The sequence below is a fragment of the Bradysia coprophila genome, unplaced genomic scaffold, assembly GCF_014529535.1.
Source record: "Bradysia coprophila strain Holo2 unplaced genomic scaffold, BU_Bcop_v1 contig_561, whole genome shotgun sequence".
Lineage (NCBI taxonomy): Eukaryota > Metazoa > Arthropoda > Insecta > Diptera > Sciaridae > Bradysia > Bradysia coprophila.
Genome location: NW_023503807.1, coordinates 54210 through 74764, shown reverse-complemented (window position 1 = coordinate 74764; position 20555 = coordinate 54210). Strand labels below are relative to the sequence as shown.

Sequence of the window (20555 nt, the reverse complement as noted above, 5' to 3'; positions counted from 1 at the left end):
TCAACAGAGTAAAATCCTGTTTTTCTGGAATAATTTCGAGAACCTTATCCCTAGATGGCCCATCTTCGAACTTAACCTCAGGAATCCCATTCCTCGTCGAATAAAAAAAATCATCAAAATCGGTCAAGAATTACTCAAGTTATCGTGATGACAAAAAAAATGGTAACAAACAATTACGTTTTTGATAACATTTCATACATTGTGTGGTAACAAACATTTTAGGGTATTTTCTGGCGTAAGACCCTTGACTTTGAGTCAAGGGAATAACATTCTAAATTAAATTGGCTGTCGGAACAGACATGTTGTTCTAGATTATTATTTTGATCACTCTTGGAAGCTTCCCGGATCCTGGAAAACTAACACGGAGTTTAACGCGAGTCGTGATATTTTGCTTATCAGTCAAAAAACCCTTAAAGGGTAAATGTGACGCAAGTCCTATATCTTACTTACAAAATAACTGATATCGCTGAGGGTGACGCATTGTGCGTCGTACGCAAAAGTTTTATCAACAAAAAATTGACTCAAAAAGTTTGTGAAAAAAATTTTACAAAAATAAATTTGCGTCAAAAGTGGCAGATGACTCGGTTTTCTTCCGTGTAAATTCTTTCAGTACATTTTTTAACCATTTTTCTAACAATAGTTTCCTCAACATCTGCACACAATCCACAATTTCAGAACTCGAACAGCTGTGAATAAGACAAAATAAGACAAAACGGTTAACAACTAATTCCTTTCAAAAGACATGAAAACTGAAAAATGACTTTCACAGATAGTGTCGTATATGATTACATTTTTATTCTATAGATTCATAGTGTCCAAGAAAAACAGCTCGCAGGCAGTGCAAATAAAGGCCAGACTATTTGCAAGCATTGCCAATAACTACAAAACATAGTTTTAAATGCAACTTCTCTTTTCATTCTTGTTCGTAAAACACTTCGCTGTACTATTATGTGGATTCATGATGATACATAAAATGTAGTAAACTTTACAATATTCCTTTTCATACGTTTATTATTGCTTGCATTAACTTTTAAGTTCTATTTTCTATTTACTTTCCAACGCATACAACATCTAGCTACGGAACACACTGTGTTTGCCTTTATATTAAATGCTCATTTATCCAAAGATTAAGATAGAAGTGGCTTATTTCGGGATTTACCTTGTCCCATATATATTTATTATGCAATTCCGGGACGGAATTGAACTATTTCTTGCCTCTTTTCCATTACGTAATATAGAAGATTATTGCACGTAGTTTTAGAGTGCGAAAAAAACTTTATATTTTTTTTCGCACTCTAAAATAATGAGAGTAGAAACCCTAATGTATTTAGACTGAACTTATGCTAATAACACAATAACTAATTTTTCTTCAGCCAGCAATCGTGATTATTAACATGATTATTAACGATAGAACACATTTTATCTACACTATGTGGGACGTTCATTGAAATACACAACAAAACCACTCTCACAAAACGAACGCTGTCAAGAATCGTTGTCGTGTTGTTGCAATATTTTTGTGTGTTATTGAAGTGATCGAAGTGTTTGTTTGGTGCTTAGTTTCGGAATAAATTGATAATTTTTGGTGTTTTTCGTGATTTTCGAAGAAAGGCGAATGTAAAAGCCATTAAATGACTCGAGTCGAAAAAGGTTTTTAAAAATTCTCGGTTGTTTTAAAAATTCGAATGCGATTGTGAACCTCGGTTCACAAACATGCATTCTCATGTTACAATACCCTCTCAGCTCACACATACACCTCGAATTTTTAAAAACCGTTTTTCGCCTCTTGTAATTTAAAATACTATGCCTGTTGAGACATAGCAGATGTTAACTGACTTTGTTGTTGTTAACATTTGCATTGCACTAAAGTCTCTCAGTGTTGAATTCAGAGGCAAAAGGCTACCAGCCAATTGCATAAATTCTGCTCCGATCACTCTACTAGTTCTACTATTATACTGGTGGGATATTCTCCCCAGCTCGAAAGCGACAGTAGGACTTCCATTGAGAAACAAACACATCATTTAGGGCATGTTGCCCGTTCAAGCTCTGTATTTGTTCTGTGTTTATTCGGCGCAACTACATCGTATTTATACCTATTTCTAGGGTATCTCGATCTGTTTTAATTCAATTGCACCCTTTGATCCTTTTCATTTTGTAGAGTGAAAACACTCTACATTCAGGATTTAACACTCTGGATTGCAACAGTGGCCAGGCAATATGGTGTTTGTATGATAATATATGTTTCCGTGTTTTGGCATAGAAACAGTTCATTCCGTCCCGAAATTGCATAAAACGTTGTATGCAACACGAATCGTATGCTGGTATATTATCGCACTAGATGTTGATTGTCAACCCGAGGCAAAGTCCATCATACGATTCTTGTTGCATAAATAACTATTTCAAATCGACGATCCAACACACACACTTGTTGAATTTTGTGTAGAGGGTTTATAGAGTATAAAATGAGAGGTATAATCAACTGTTTAAAGGTTAATTTTATGATACAGATGAAAGTTTCTAAACTTTAATCTGTTATGAGGCACATTTCATAGCAATGAGTGAGAATGTAAAACCATAACAGAAGTCTGAATCTCTATTGCGTCCCAATGTTTGTTGTAGAAGTAATAAAAAATGTTGTTACACTAAATGGTGGACCGTTAAACCACTGATATAAAGAAAACCCTATGTGCCACTCGGATACATAAATAAATAACAATGGTAAACATGGTGATGTCAACAAAGAACGATTTCATGGTGGATGCCAATTAGCAGGAATATTTTTACTTTTCTTATTGTTTGCAAAGGTACACGCCTGTGTGACTATCTTTTATTTTACATCCGCAACTAATGAGTCATTAGAGACTGTATCTCATATATATATATACTACACATCTCAATTCGACATGTAAATGTTGTCTATTTTTGGAAATGAATTTGCTACGACAATTAATCTTATACTAAAAACATCAACTTTAAGATCTTGACTATACATACAAGCTATTTTTATAAACGTTTAATATCGTTGGTGATTTGAGACAGAGAGCACGTAAAATTAAATGATTCCTAGATTAGTTTGATCCACCAGCCAGCGAATCCATGAAAATTATTCGTACATACGCGGTTAGAAAACAATCAGAATCCCACACTTACAATTTTTTTTAAACAATTCAATCGAACAGAACACCTAAATCGGTTCGCTTTTGATCACTTTTGTTCATTTTTTACTTTTTATTATTAAAAGCGAACCGATTACAGATGTCAGCTGTCAATTTATCCCTCCAGACCCTCTACAGTTTTTTTTTTCGAACTTTAGAGGTCTATTCTGTAAGGGCTAAGCGTAATACTTCTACCCTACTATTCGTAAAAGTAGTTTCCTGGGTTAGAACAGAATACTTTAATGTTGTTTTTCATAAAGAATAAATTCTGTTAGGTTAGGGATGAGCAAAACACCTCTACGTTCATCTTCGTAAAAGCATAAATTCTCTAGGGTCGAACAAATCACCTCCTGGAGGACACGAAAATAATTTTTGGGATATCAACATGACATTTGAGAGAAATAACATTTATATTTTGGGACACCACTTGCCAGGATAAAAAAAAAACAGTTCAAGGATCTAAATCATATGCAAATAGAGGTAAAATTGATTTTATTATGATCTGTATGGAATGCTGATTCCAGAATCATCGGGGGCAACTCCGGCACCTTACTCGTTCCGCCGGAGCCACCGTTATGTCACTTTGGATTCACTTAATTTTCATGCCAATTCCCAAACAGATCCAGAAACCTTTCTTCGGGAAGTTTGTAGCCAATTCAAAATCCTATAACGCTTTTAAAAAATTTAAATCGGTCAAAAACTTCAAGATATATCCCGCCTAGAGTGCACTTTTTCACAGAGGCGCCGACTTTAGATTTGTTCATGGGGGGCTCATGGGGGGCAAAGAGTACAAATTGATAAAAAATGTTAAAAAACCCTAGGAATTTAAAGAGTTTTTGAATTGCCATGGGGGGCAAGCGCCCCCCTCGCCCCCGTATACTCGGCGCCACTGCTTTTTCATAGGGTATAAGAAAAAATTGTCAATGTTTTTTGGTTATTCCGATTTTAAATAACGTGTACTGGTAAAATAAGTAAATTCTGCACATTTTATTTTCATTTTCGAAAAAGTTTTAGGTACTAAGAATACGAAAAAAATCGAAACATCTCGGCGAGCTTTGAACGCTTTGAACCACCAAGAATTGGATTTTTGCCTGAACCTGAATCCAGAGTCGAACTACTCGAAAGGAGAAAGCATCTCAATAGTAATCCTCGCTGAAGACGCAATTACTGTTGAAAAATGTGCAGTTTTGTATTGTTTTGAAGGAAGTAGATTGGGCTGTAAGGAACAAGAAAAAAAAGTTGTTAAGTGATCAATTCAGGGCCCTCAAAAGGGAAGGACCAAGGTATAATTTTGACTTCATGAATCCTCAGAAAGAATGATTTTTCGAAATTTCCAAATGTGGTATAGGATTTTTTGAGTTCTTGTGTAATCTAAAAACCAGACAAAAATGTTTTTGTTAATTACTTCCAGATCATGAATCCAACATTGACCATCTACGAACTTGACCTCAAAAAAGTCATTCTTCGTCGATTAAAATCAATAGTATTTTGCATAACAAGGGGCGAAAGTAAAAAAATTCAAACGTGTGAAGTTTGCAGCCCGCGCCGCAGGCAAGGGCGGCAATCACACGATTTGAATTTTTTTACTTTTGCCCCGAGTGATGCATACTATTTTTTATGCCAAATACTGCGGAAGATTTGTATTTTCGGTCCGAAACAAAACATAATTTTAATTAAACTGTTGAGTTATCAACAAAATTTGCTGTAGAAACACCAAAATGCCGAAAAGCGCGGGGGTCCAGGGGGCGGCAGCCCCCTGTTGTAAAAATAAAAACAATTTAACAAATGAAATTACTGTAAACATACATTCACTTGCTCACAAAACATTTGGCTATCGTCAACACAACACTACACTCAATGCGTACTTTCAACCAAGTGAACATGTGTTTTCGAGACATATGAGGACCGAAAGTAAAATGATGACAGTGACATTTACTTTCGGCCCGCAAATACGCAAGCCCACGGGGAAAAAGTAAAATGATGACAGTGACATTTACTTTCGGCCCAAGGCCTGAATTTTTTTACTTTCGGTCACCATTTGAGGACCGAAAATACAAACTTTCGCAGTATTTGGCATAAAAAAGTTTTAAATGTGGTCAGTGCAACACAAAAGCCAGTCAAAAGTGCTTTTGGGAATTACTTCCAGATCATTAGTCCAACATTGGCCATTTACGAACTTGACCTCAGGAATTTGTTCTTCGTCTTTTAAAGTCAAAATTTCCAAAATCGGTTTAGAAAATCCAGAAAAAAACTCTTTTGTGAAGATTAGGTCGATATTGCCCATCCACGAACTCGACCTCAGGAATTTTATTGCTCGTCATTTGAAACCAAATTTTTGAAAATCGATTTAGAATAACTCAAGTTATCGTGCAGGCCATCAAGTGTTACATACATTTCAGTATTTTCTGTTTTTTGCTAACATTTTTTACATTTCACAAAATCGATTAAAGTGAACTTCAAGACGTATTTTCTGATATAAGAAGTCAGGGGAATTATTTGAGAATACCAATATTTGGCTAAATGGAAAAGTTCCCTATTCTAATAACGTTTAACGTAAATTAGTCTGATTTTTTTACTCTGCATGTATATGTTGTCGGCGTATCTTGTCTGTGGCCATCCAAATCCCCAAACAAAATATTCGCTCTCTTGTTCAACTCTTCAAGCATGAAAAAGAAGTATAAAAAGCGATTTAATTAGCAAACGGCAGTAAATTTAGCTTAATGTACCGTAGCTCCTAATTATCCATTAAAAAAAATGTGAACTAAATAATATACTCGGGAAATAAAGGATTGTTGCTGAAGAGTTTCGGTTGTATTCTTTGTCGGTTTTAATGTTTACTTTTAACGTTGAGATAAAAGTTTAAATCCAATTTTTAATGTTTCACTTCAGACAACGTACTGAAAACCAAGCACTAGAGCACAGATTCTTGCATAGCAATGAACCAAGCACTAGAATATTTGGCCTCTCTTTGAACCGCCGCGCCACAAGTCTAATTTTAATCAGAGCCTTTAAAGTAGCCAAAAATTAAAATTTTCAGTTCACTTTAAAATGTAGACAAGTAGGTCATTTCAAACAGATTTACAGAATGAAAATCTGTCAGATGAAACATTTAATTATCAAATCCAATTATTTACGTCACAAGGATCGTTCACTTTAGCGTGACGTATCATAACAAGCATGAAAAATATATCATCTTTGTATATGCCCTTGAAAAACCTGTTCTAGTGCTTGGTTCAGTTCTTTGATGTTTGTAACCAATTATTTGGCCACTTATTTTGAAACGTCGGAACGCAGTGGCATTAAATAAACATTAAAAACTTAGCTTACAGTCAGAGGCGGTTTACTGGTTTATACGGTTTCTACGCACGCATGTTGAAACTGAAGGCTTGATTTTTACTAACAAAAAACCACCCCGTTTTGCGGGACGTCTACAATGAGATATGATCGCTACAAATTTCCATGTGGAATCGTCTGACACGAGAATCGAACCCGGGTCATTTTGGTGGAAGGCTAGTCGATCCCTTTATAGGTATGTGTGCACGAACTGTTCTCAGAGACAGTCTTTATCCAGTATCCCGGCTATATTCTTGGGCTATCAAAATTACTTATTTCGAAGCTCGTATCAGTCTTGAAAGTAATTTATTTGAGGAATATGGCGTCATTCACTCGATTGACATTAATAGTTATTTATGACATCGAGCCTAATCAAGTACTACGCACCGAGATTCATACAACGTTTTATGCAACAGAGGGCATCTAAAGTTCGCAGTTTTCGAACATTATGATCTCAAGTTGCATAAAGGAAAATATGGTCGTTGAGCTTTTATGTTATTTCAAGCGATGTGTTTACTCTGTTCCCATTCGTTATAATGGAGTGTTGGGAAATGATAAACCAACAAAATTGAAAATATATCAAGAAATGGATTGCAATTTTGTTGTAAGTATATGTAACTTTCGTCGAGTGTTAGTTTAGTAAAGACCAGACCCTAGAGGGACTCGTACGACATAGCATAGCGTTAGGTTTACGACTCCGTCTTGCTCTCAGCATTGACATGTTACGAGTTATTCATAGATTCATGTAAAAATACTATTTACTCATTAGTTCCATAAACTGTGCTACCAATATTTTAAGATGCACTTATCAAAGAGGGTTGTTTTTTTGAAGCATGCGCAGAAGTGTGATGTGTGAAGTAGATTGAATGATAATAATAATAATTCAATGAATAAATACACCTTTGCTGTTTGAAATAAAATTTGTAATGTAAAACGCTGTAAGGCACATTCACTTTGTACAAGTCTAAAATGACATACACAAAAAGCATCAATAACACTTCGACCTAATGTGGGTAATATTCAGAGCCGCATTCAGCCTTACTAAATAACCTCCATACAAACAACACACACTCTATGGGGAATAATGGTCGAGATGTGCGTCAAATTCGTCTCACTATGCTCGAAGGGACCAGCAGTTTCATATGTTTTTTCGTTTCACCCTGCCAAACAACCTAAGTGGTCCTGCGTGAAATAACGCTGACGCACATCTCGATACATCTCTCCGATCATTATTCCCCGTAGAGTGTGTGTTGTTTGTATGGAGGTTATTTAAGCCTTACCAGCGCCTATTCTACCTTAGCACCACTTTAGAGTACATGCCATTTTTTTTAATAATTCAGAAATCGATTCATTTATTTGAATCAAAATTTTCCGGCGCCCCTATGGCGCTTGATCCCTACGAAGATGCTGCAGTGGTATTAATCGTGTCAAGTACTTAAAAACAGTATATTACACTTCACGACAACGATTCTCTATTTAACAACATCACATTATTATAGCAGACGATACAAAAAATAACACACAGTAAAATTCTAGAAACAAGTCACTTATATCGTTATTACTCAACAAAATTCAAAATGTTTCCAAGTGTTAAAAGTACTCACATTATACACAGGATGCATTTGAGAAAATCGCTTTTATTCGCTACATCCTTTTCGTATATTATATTTACCGTAACTGGTACGAAAAAAAACCTGTTCTGCTACTAAATATTGTTAAATAAATATATATGTTTCAACTGCTGCCGCTATATTGTCGTCTCTTTACATGAAAATACCGTACAGCAAAGAATTTTTTTGTGTGGATAATTTAAATTTTAACACTTGAAGGATTCTTCTGTGTTTGTTTTCCTTTTTTTGTGTGAATGAGTGGTTTCCACTTTTCCACTAAAGCTAGAGGTGTAAAGGCAGTGGCGGAAGAAACTTTTTACGGATACTTAGAATATTAAACATTAAATTGCATAACCGTTTGAATTAGTTGGGTTGCATTATACGCTTGCCAATAATGTCTGTTTCTTTCTCGCTTAGATTTACAATACTAGGTCCTACCTTTTGGGTGGGTCAGGTCCCTTGACTGACAATTATTGCAATGTAATTTTGATCAGCTTATTTTTCATTCTTAAACTTCCTAAGCATCTTAAATCACTATCACCGATACAATAATTTAGTTTTTGATACAGTTTGTTCATTTCATTTTTCACAGTTCTAAACACAGTTTCTAAAGATTGTCGATATGTCAGAGTTTTTAATGTACCCAGTCAATTAAGTTCTTCCCAAATTGCGCAATATTTGAATTCGCGATAGAAATTTTAAATTTTGCGCCAAAAATTCATAATTTGGGAAGAACTTAATTGACTGGGTACATTTAAAACTCTGACATATCTAAAACTGTGTAAAAATGAAATGAACACACTGTATGCTATAAACTAACTTCAATCTGTGATGAGCTGTCAAAGAGTAAACATCTGTGCCAAATCAAGGACATTCAGTCGATGATTGGCTCTCAAAGAGTAGACATCTCCGCCAAAACAATAGTATACTTCAGTCGATGATTGGCTGTCAAACAGTAAACATCTCTGTCAAAACAATGGTATACTTCAGTCGGTGATTGGCTGTCAAAGAGTAAAGTATAGTTTCCACTTAAAAAGAGCACTCCGTTTAGCCTCCGTTTACATGACAGTTGTAAAATGAACAAAGGAACTGTCACACAAACGAAGTGGAAATTGAATTTATTTAAATTTTTTCCTCCGTTTACGTGACAGTTCTTTTGTTCTATTTTACAACTGTCATGTAAACGGAGGCTAAACGGAGTGCTCTTTTTCACTATACTTAAACATCTCTGCCAAAACAATGGTATACTTCAGTCGATGATTGGCTGTCAAAGAGTAAACATCTCTGCCAAAACAAGGACATACTTTAGTCGGTGATCAGCTGTCAAAGAGTAAACATCTCTGTCAAAACAAGGACATACTATAGTCGGTGATCAGCTGTCAAAGAGTAAACATCTCTGCCAAAACAAGGACATACTTTAGTCGATGATTGGCTGTCAAAGAGAAAACATCTCTGTCAAAACAATGTTATACTTCAGTCGATGATTGGCTGTCAAAGAGTAAACATCTCTGCCAAAACAATGGTATACTTCAGTCGATGATTGGCTGTCAAAGAGTAAACATCTCTGCCAAAACAAGGACATACTTTAGTCGGTGATCAGCTGTCAAAGAGTAAACATCTCTGCCAAAACAAGGACATACTTTAGTCGATGATTGGCTGTCAAAGAGTAAACATCTCTGCCAAAACAAGGACATACTTTAGTCGATGATTGGCTGTCAAAGAGTAAACATCTCTGCCAAAACAAGGACATACTTCAATCGATGATTGTCTGTCAAAGAGAAAACATCTCTGCCAAAACAATGGTATACTTCAGTCGATGACTGGCTGTCAAAGAGTAAACATCTCTGCCAAAACAAGGACATACTCTAGTCGGTGATTGGCTGTCAAAGAGAAAACAACTCTGCCAAAACAAGGACATACTTCAGTCGATGATTGTCTGTCAAAGAGTAAACATCTCTGAAAAACAATGGTTTACTTCAGTCGATGATTGGCTGTCAAAGAGTAAACATCTCTGAAAAACAATGGTTTACTTCAGTCGATGATTGGCTGTCAAAGAGTAAATATCTCTGCCAAAACAAGGACATACTTTAGTCGATGATTTTCTGTCAAAGAAAAAACATCTCTGCCAAAACAATGATTACTTCAGTCGATGATTAGCTGTCAAAAAGTAAACATCTCTGAAAACATAGACATACTTAAGTCGATGATTGGCTGTCAAAGAGAAAACATCTCTACCAAAACAATGGTATACTTCAGTCGATGATTGGCTGTCAAAGAGTAAACATCTCTGCCGAAACAAGGACATACTTTAGTCGGTGATCAGCTGTCAAAGAGTAAACCAATCAAAGCAAAGTACTGCTGTTTTTGTTATCCGGAGAGCCACTCATGTATAATAAGGATACAGAAGAGAATTGTTGCACTGTGTGGTATGTTTGGTTGTGCTGATATTGTTTGCTATGCTAGTTGATATGTGTTGTGTGCATACTTATATTGCGCTCTAGGTTTTAATGTCGGTCGCTTGAATGACAGCAATATCTACTAATGCGGCTAAATAGCACGCTTCACATGCTATTTAACGGTCCCAAGCCCGTGAAAACGCAGAGGGGTAGAGTAGGGTATTTGTAGGGTTTAGTTAGTTATGAATAATTTAGCGAAGGATAGGACATCACGTTAGGGAAATTTGTCACCCTTCGATGTGTAACAGCTAATTTTGCAAAGAAATTCGATTCTAATGTGAACTTTCCACTGGTAAGATAGGTGTCCTTACTTGATCCATTTGCATAGCACAAACATGTGTAGCGAATGTGTCTTGTTTTACCACTCATTGCCGCCGGTATACGTTGTAGTACAATAGTTCGCATTAGTTTTGAATTTCTTTCGGGTTAGCGATCATTTGACAGGTGATCAATTAACCTAAATTCTCGTAAGGCAATGAGAAATCGTTTATACGATCATTGTGTATCCGTTATAAGCAAACTCTCCTTGAAATTGCCACATTAGGTTGGGGATAGATGCGACGCTACGTTAGGGAAATTGTCAACCATCAGAGAAATGATAACAGATGGCGCTGGGCCGGTGCCACGTCACCTGTTATCATTTCTCTGTCACCCATCGATGTGTAACAGCTAATTTTGCAAAGAAATTCGATTCTAATGTGAACTTTCCACTGGTAAGATAGGTGTCCTTACTTGATCCATTTGCATAGCACATACGTGTGTAGCGAATGTGTCTTGTTTTACCACTCATTGCCGCCGGTATTGGTAAGATAGGTGTCCTTACTTGATCCATTTGCATAGCACATACATGTGTAGCGAATGTGTCTTGTTTTACCACTCATTGCCGCCGGTATACGTTGTATATAGTTCACATTAGTTTTGAATTTCTTTCGGGTTAGCGATCATTCGATAGGTGATCAATTAACCTAACTCCTTGCTAGGCAATGAGAAACTGTTTATACGATCATTGTGTATCAGTTATAAGCAAACTCTCCTTAAAATTGCCACATTAGGTGGGGTAGATAGGACGCAACGTTAGGTCAATTGTAAGCCATCAGAGAAATGATAACGGATGTCTGGGCCGGGACAACACCATCTGTTGTCATTTCTCTGTCACCCATCGATGTGTAACAGCTAATTTTACAAAGAAATTCGAATCTAATGTGAACTTTCCACTGGTAAGATAGGTGTCCTTACTTGATCCATTTGCATAGCACATACATGTGTAGCGAATGTGTCTTGTTTTACCACTCATTGCCGCCGGTATTGGTAAGATAGGTGTCCTTACTTGACCCATTTGCATAGCACATACATGTGTAGCGAATGTGTCTTGTTTTACCACTCATTGCCGCCGGTATACGTTGTATATAGTTCACATTAGTTTTGAATTTCTTTCGGGTTAGCGATCATTCGATAGGTGATCAATTAACCTAACTCCTTGTTAGGCAATGAGAAACTGTTTATACGATCATTGTGTATCAGTTATAAGCAAACTCTCCTTAAAATTGCCACATTAGGTGGGGTAGATAGGACGCAACGTTAGGTCAATTGTAAGCCATCAGAGAAATGATAACGGATGTCTGGGCCGGGACAACACCATCTGTTGTCATTTCTCTGTCACCCATCTATGTGTAACAGCTAATTTTACAAAGAAATTCGAATCTAATGGGAACTTTCCACTGGTAAGATAGGTGTCCTTACTTGATCCATTTGCATAGCACATACATGTGTAGCGAATGTGTCTTGTTTTACCACTCATTGTCGCCGGTATACGTTGTATATAGTTCACATTAGTTTTGAATTTCTTTCGGGTTGGCGATCATTCGATAGGTGATCAATTAACCTAACTCCTTGTTAGGCAATGAGAAACTGTTTATACGATCATTGTGTATCAGTTATAAGCAAACTCTCCTTAAAATTGCCACATTAGGTGGGGTAGATAGGACGCAACGTTAGGTCAATTGTAAGCCATCAGAGAAATGATAACGGATGTCTGGGCCGGGACAACACCATCTGTTGTCATTTCTCTGTCACCCATCGATGTGTAACAGCTAATTTTACAAAGAAATTCGAATCTAATGTGAACTTTCCACTGGTAAGATAGGTGTCCTTACTTGATCCATTTGCATAGCACATACATGTGTAGCGAATGTGTCTTGTTTTACCACTCATTGCCGCCGGTATTGGTAAGATAGGTGTCCTTACTTGACCCATTTGCATAGCACATACATGTGTAGCGAATGTGTCTTGTTTTACCACTCATTGCCGCCGGTATACGTTGTATATAGTTCACATTAGTTTTGAATTTCTTTCGGGTTAGCGATCATTCGATAGGTGATCAATTAACCTAACTCCTTGTTAGGCAATGAGAAACTGTTTATACGATCATTGTGTATCAGTTATAAGCAAACTCTCCTTAAAATTGCCACGTTAGGTGGGGTAGATAGGACGCAACGTTAGGTCAATTGTAAGCCATCAGAGAAATGATAACGGATGTCTGGGCCGGGACAACACCATCTGTTGTCACTTCTCTGTCACCCATCGATGTGTAACAGCTAATTTTACAAAGAAATTCGAATCTAATGTGAACTTTCCACTGGTAAGATAGGTGTCCTTACTTGATCCATTTGCATAGCACATAAGTGTGTAGCGAATGTGTCTTGTTTTACCACTCATTGCCGCCGGTATACGTTGTATATAGTTCAGATTAGTTTTGAATTTCTTTCGGGTTAGCGATCATTCGATAGGTGATCAAATAACCTAACTCCTTGTTAGGCAATGAGAAACTGTTTATACGATCATTGTGTATCAGTTATAAGCAAACTCTCCTTAAAGTTGCCACATTTCGGACCTAACTCCTCGCCGATTCCTACGGGAAGAAAAGAGGGCACAGGCAGGGCCTTGGGGGCAGTTCCCAAGTGCGCTCAACTGTGAACAATCTTTTTCAACATCAGTACATGAAATATTTATCTCATAAAAAAGCGTCATAATTGTCAATATTATATAAAATCAGGGTGAAGGTGACGCACCTCTTTGTGTTATAACTTACAAAGTAACTGATATCTCTTGTGGTGACGCATTCTGCGTGTGAAATAAATAATTTGAGAAAAAATACTTAGTCGAATGTACTTAGAAAGGACAAATTTTTGGTTTAATTAAAAATCCATTAGACAACAATATGTATGAAACAGCGATGTAAAGCTTTAAGCTTAACCATTTCTTTTGTTCTAAAATAACATTTTTAACTAACGATACGTGAAGTAAGAGTAGGTCCGGAAGGAAAGGACAACTGAGGACATATTTTATGTATAATTAAAAATTATTTATTCTTTTTTTCTTGAAATTTTATTTTACCAAAATTTAGCTTACAAATAGCTTTGAATCATTTAAATATTATGGACGGTTGACTTAACTTAACTTAACGAACTTTATTATTCCAAAAAATACAAATTACAAATATAATATAATATTTCACTTGCAGCAACGGACGGCTTTCCAACTTAATTTAGCGTTAGTGTGTTAGATGCTTATTTACATGGCGACGGACGAGCGAGAAGGCGAAAGGGATTATGGACGGATGATTACTAATTAAGGATCACTAATTATGGACAAATTGAAGACAGTTGATTGAAAGAAGCGAACTAAGCGAATTAGCACCAAGGAAAATTATTTGATGTGTGGACACAAATTTGCAGATCTTCAACTATTTTTTTTGTCTAATGCACCTTTTGAGTGACTGATATTTTCTCAATAGATTTTTGTAATTGTAACAAAAACGTAAGCAAATAAGTTAAAACTTTGTAGGATTGAGCCATCTCTGTCAAAGTATGGTCAACTTTCAAACAGTGCTGTACTTCTGGGCCGCTGCTATTTGCTCGTCGTGCATAAAGTACCTCTTGATCATGAAACATTGTTTAGCCACATCTCTGCTTGCAGTTGTTTAGACGAAATGATGCTTCCGTTGTAGTTTTGAATGTGTGGCATGAATCAATCACAACATAAATCAAAAAAAAGACCTAGCTGTATTTACAGCATTCTATTTGCTTACCCTGTATATGTAATTTTAGGTATCTGCTGCTTGTTAATTATCAATTATCAAATCGATTATTTTGTTGCATTTATATTTTCTGGCAAACCTTTTGACGAATTGTTCACACATAGTTCATCGTCGAACTTGACCTTCCAAATGTCAAATCGATAATTTTGGGAACCTAAATTTTTCACTATTTTCTCCAGTCACTGGAGAATAACACATTAAATTATCAATTATCAACAGAGTAAAATCCTGTTTTTCTGGAATAATTTCCAGAACCTTATTCCGAGATGGCCCATCTTTGAACTTAACCTCAGGAATCCCATTCCTCGTCGATTAAAAAGAAAATCATCAAAATCGGTTAAGAATTACTCAAGTTATCGTGATGACAAAAAAAATGGTAACAAACAATTACGTTTTTGATAACATTTCATACATTGTGTGGTAACCAACATTTTAGGGTATTTTCTGGCGTAAGACCCTTGACTTTCAGTCAAGGGAATAATGAAACGTACTATTCAAAAGCTGGTATTGATAATAAGACTGTGACAGTCGTTTAGATTCAATCATGAAACACAGATGGTGATCTGAGGTGCTTGTTCAACCTGCAGTATCCAGTTATCGCCCCAACCACCAATTGTCCGGTTCGGGGCTGATATTCTTATATCGGATGACGGGTTTGTATATTTTTTCGATTCGTTTGCGTATCTTGGATGCTATAATCTGCTTAACATGAGCTTTTGTCCACGTGGTAGCTTATTAGGGGAATTCCGTTCATTTTATTTATACTGAGTATATCGCGTATATTCTGAGTATATCCAGTATAACGAGTATATCTTCGTATATTCCGTATATCGAGTATAAGTAGAGCACTGCGCCGTTCAGCCACGCCGAGGCCGCCGCCGAAAAAACAGATCAGCTGGAACCGCCGCCAATACCCCTTTCAGCCGTGTTAAAAATCAGCGGCGGAAGATGGCTTGCGAAAGTTTTGATTTTAACACAGTTTGGGAGAATTTTGCAGCAATTTTTTTCTTTGGCTTACAAAATTGTGTACGCACCTGTTGACTGGTAGAGGGCAGTACAATAAAGTCATGAAGGTACTACATGTGAAATGGTAAAACGTGTGCGTGTTGTAGTTGTAGTACGAGTGAGATCAGCTTAAACAGCTAAAGCTTTGTTGAATGTTTGATTCCTTTTTTGACTGGAAGCGGTTTCGCCTAATCCATATGAAACAAATATCTCTGTAACTGACTTCTGACTTGCGTACTTCTATCAGATTTGATTCGATTGTAGCAATACAGGAGAACAAAAGTGAATATCGTCAGGTATTTTGATTTGGGACTCATTGTGGATTCCAAATGATTCCACACAAAATGTGTTTAACAAAAGAGGACCTAGATTAATTTCATTTCAGCTGGCGATCGCGTGCCTACCAAAAATTCCGAATGTGAAATATTAGTCCTTTATTGGTTAAACAAATTTTGTGTGGAATCATTTGAAATCCAAAACTAGTCCCAAATCAGTAAACCTAACGGTATTCACTTTTCTTCTACTGTATTTTAATTATGTTATTCAGCCGGTTGAGCCGGCTAGCCGCCATAAATATCATACTAGCCGGCAGCCGAAGGGTGTCGGCTACGTTTCAGCCGCCAACTGTCCATCGGCTGAACGGCGCAGTGCTCTAAGTATAAGTCGAATGTGTTTGACAACCGCCTCATTTAGAAAAATGAAATTTTTTATGCGACGGATTTCGATCAAACAAAATGACAGTGTGTACCTTGTGATCTCAGGAGTCTGGCAAGATAATTAGTTTTTCAAACGGACGAATATCGGCTGAGCGATAAGACTTTGGAAAATGTCTGTTTTTGTATGTGATTGGCACATGATTTCATAGTCTTATCGCTCAGCCGATATTAGTCCGATTGAAAAACTAATTACCTTGCCAGACTCCTGAGATCACAAGCTACACACTGGCATTTTGTTTGATCGAAATCCGTCGCGTAAAAAAATTCATTTTTCTAAATGAGGCGGTTGTCAAACACATGCGACTTATACTTGATATACGGAATATACGAAGATATACTCGTTATACTGGATATACTCAGAATATACGCGATATACTCAGTCAGGGAATTCACGAAGCTGAAATAAGCAGAAATATACGCTGTATATTCCGTATATCTTGTATATCTCACTAATGTAGGACCCTGACTCCCTATTTGGTGACATAAAGACTTACAATTCGAAATCCCTGGGTAATGAGTCATCTCGGCGTGATTCACAATGACTCAGAAAGTGATATTTTCTTTTTATACAAAATGCGTCATTTTTTGTATCATATAGACTGTTTTGACTGGGAAGTGTTTTGAAGGGTTAATTTCATTTGAACAAATAACTTGCGGGAACTATCAAACGTTTACACAAAAGAATTTCTCCTTCATTTAACACTTCCAGCAAGTTCGAACAGAAGATGACTTCTTCGTCATTAGAGTCTATTCTGAATCAAACCGATTTACAAATGTCGTGCGTTTACAACACATTTATTTAAAAATTTAGTTTGGTTTTCCATCCAGAAATGTGACATCAAGTGGAGCTGCGGTGACCCTATCATCGCACTATACACAGGCACCAGAAGAGATTTGAAATAAAGAGGTTACTCAACGCAGTAGTCAGAATTTTTCTTGGCTGTTTAGATTTTTATGTTGGTATATTACAACTGCACGATCGGTCTATTTTAACGACATAACGAATATTATGTCAAACAAATAACACAAATTCTGAATGCGATTTATTTTTTTATTTTTTGAATATATTTTTATTGACTAAAATTTAGATACACATAAATAGAATATTTTTTTCTTTTTATCTTTATATATACATTTATCTATAGTCAATATATAGTTAAATATATGTATCAATGTAAATAAGTAACTCATACAAAATATTGTTGCGAAATTCTGAATTTTAATAATTGTCCTTGCTTCCGTTCTCCATCTTTTTGTCATTTTAAAATAAAAATTGATTCTTTTAAAACTATTATTTACATACACATTGAGTATTGAGTATTCTTCAATAAATTTAATCAAAAATTCACAATAATTAATTTTTGATTTTTGTATTTTTTTTTATTCATTCGAAAACAAATTTTTAATTGAATGAAAACAGTCCATAATACATCTAAGGTATAATAAATTCAGAAAGTGTTTCTTGTCTATACAACTCTAAAACCCTAATCTACTTTCTGTAGACGGAGTATTTTGATCATTTACGCTATCAGCCGATGTTGAGTGCGCGTCCGATAGCTGAAACAATAGAATTGAGACTTTAGTAATGGATATTTTAAGTTTTTTCTAGACCTGTCACCATTGCCACAGTGGCTAACTATTAAAAACCAGTATTAATAGTTCACCTACATAATTTTTTAACAGTTATCAAAAACTACTGTAAGTAGTCAGAACGCCTCATTTACGCCCCTGTCATTTAACTTTAAGTTGTTGCAAAGATGATTAAAAAAAAGAATTTAAAACGACAAAAATAATGTAGCAATAATCTAAAAAACGGCAAGAGTGAAATACTAAATTACATAGACGAACCATGTTAAGTTAAGAGACACCTAAAGTGCGACAAATCAATCAGTTGGACGGAAGTGAGAACAGGCCTCCCACGCTTTAAAAATCCTCATATTTTAGGAGTTTTAATAGGTTTTTAGACTAAGCTTTTAGGAGATTTTTAGGACCTTTCGTTCGTCAAGAAGAATATACTTTTTAACGACAATTCATGTATCAATAATCTTATATTATTCTACTGATCAATCTTCCTTTGACCCCAATCCAAAACATTACTTCTGAAGTGTTTTAGCGCTGCTAAATCGATTTCTACTCCGACGGTGTAAGCAATGTTATAATACTAGCTGAACATCTTAGCAACACCTTTTCAATTACCAAATAAATTCACTTCAAGTCACTTCGCATTGATCAATAGACTAAGATTGACTCGTTCGGTATGTGTTTTTATGTAAAAAGGTGTTTCGGTGAGTTTTGAAATTCAGTTTCTCTATGTTGCACACATTTCAATATATGTCTTTAATTTTTGATAGCTGCGTGAAGTCGCTTTCACTAAGCAATTTGCATTAGTTCTCAGTAAAGGCAACAGTTCTCAGAGAAGCTGCGGAAATTCAATAAAAACCCAATTTTTAGCAAAAAAAAAAGAAGCGATTCAGCAAGTTTGGGAATGGGTCTTTTATCATTTAAAGAAACACTGACACCTTGCAACGAGCGCCTCATATAACTTCACTTACAACGACAATGTTGCTCGTTGCAAGGTGTCAGTGTTTCCTTTTTGCTAAAAGTTGGCATTTTATCGAATTACCGCAGCTTTCGGCTACAAACAAATCTATTTTATTGAACCTCCATATTTGTAGTGAGCCTAAATGTAGACTATAAGTATTGATGCCTCTTGAGTGACATTCTAATCTATGGTGAAACGTTCATTTTTAAAAGAAACGACTATTACCGTTTACTACTATTACTATGAAAGGGATTTTGTAAATATGTCTAAATGATGTGTACCTCTTCTGTTCCAGGTATGTAGCTTCTACCCCATCGAAGTCGAACAGGTTTCCGTTTTTCTGGTTGGACATCAAGCTCGTTAAACGAATCGTCGCCAAAAATCGGAACATCTGGGTCACTTCGTCGACCCCACCTTAACCTCGGTGACGGAGCCCTTAAGTCTCGGCTCATATCTACGTCATTTGAAAAATAGTCCTGTGCCAAAAAAAAAAATGAAATTGTTAATTCTGATAAATGTACCTGGAAAAAGTTCGAACGGAGCGTAAAATACCAGTTTCTCAAATATCATTACGTAACATTTAAGCACGTACTCGAATTATATTAGAAAAAAGAACTGGATTAATATCACATATATCGAGTACGTGCTTAAATGTTACGTAATAATTAGGATATTCGCTATTTCTTTAATAAACTGGTATCGATAGACAATTCTTACGGTACCACCGTATTTTGTGCTCTGTACGAACTTCAGCCATATTGAATGTCGATTATCAACTTACATTTCCATATGGTAATGAAGGATCTCGCTTGCCAAATCTTAAGCGTAGTGATGGCGATCGTATAGGCTTCTGATTAATTTCATCGGAAAATCTCTTTTCCTATAAAAATAGGTCAAACTAAATTTTAATTGAAAATAAATTTTTGCAAATGTATTTACAAAAATTGACATAGATGGATCACTTCTTCGACCGAACCTCAACCGTAATGAAGGAGATCTTTGAGCTTTTCGTTCCACTTGATGGTTCGGGAAAGATATGGGACCCGTGTATTCCCTTTGAAGCAAATTTTCATATAGATCATTTAACGAATCTGTCGGATTAGTAGTTAATATTAGAGATAAATATAAAATTTATTTAGTTCTACTGAATTTTTTACTGTCAGAATCTGCAGCAGCTAAGGATAATGTTAGACAGCCATGTATAAGAAATATTAACAACAAATATGATGATTTGGCGCCATTCATGGTTTAATTTTTGTGAATCAAATATTTGCTGAAAAAATAAATAAAAAAATTAATTAAAATGAGTTACTGAGAAACTACAAAACGATATTTTTGATGAATTTTTTGCATGGATGGATACAATACAATTTTTGAGGTTGTGATGGAAAAAATTCCAATAGTAAATTAAGAACCAGCTACACAACTAGGGCTAAACTAAATGAGCTATGACCGTCCAAAATCAAAAAGGTATATTATCATTTTAACACCACACTCAAAGTGTCCCGATGTTTATGAAAATTTCGTATTGGCAACTTTGAACTCAAGGAACACATATTTTTTGATCAGTCTAGATTACTATTGTAGTGGTCAAATACTACATAAAACAGTGCAACGGTTATAGTAAGTGAGTTTTATCAAA

The 20555-nt window shown here is 35.8% G+C and overlaps 1 protein-coding gene across 2 annotated transcripts in view; it reads right to left on the bottom strand.

The window, feature by feature from the left end:
- Positions 1-17406: 17406 nt before the first annotated feature.
- The window catches only part of LOC119083153 (short neuropeptide F), a 34821-nt gene continuing 31672 nt past the window's right edge, over positions 17407-20555 (bottom strand). For both annotated transcript variants that reach the window (XM_037192799.1, XM_037192800.1), the window contains exons 2-6: positions 20071-20186; positions 19853-20004; positions 19695-19793; positions 19195-19389; positions 17407-17928 (exon numbers count right to left, since the gene is read on the bottom strand). In XM_037192799.1, the coding sequence (XP_037048694.1) occupies positions 17848-17928; positions 19195-19389; positions 19695-19793; positions 19853-20004; positions 20071-20158 (615 nt within the window). In that variant the 5' untranslated portion in view covers positions 20159-20186 and the 3' untranslated portion in view covers positions 17407-17847. The remainder of the gene's footprint in view (positions 17929-19194; positions 19390-19694; positions 19794-19852; positions 20005-20070; positions 20187-20555) is intronic.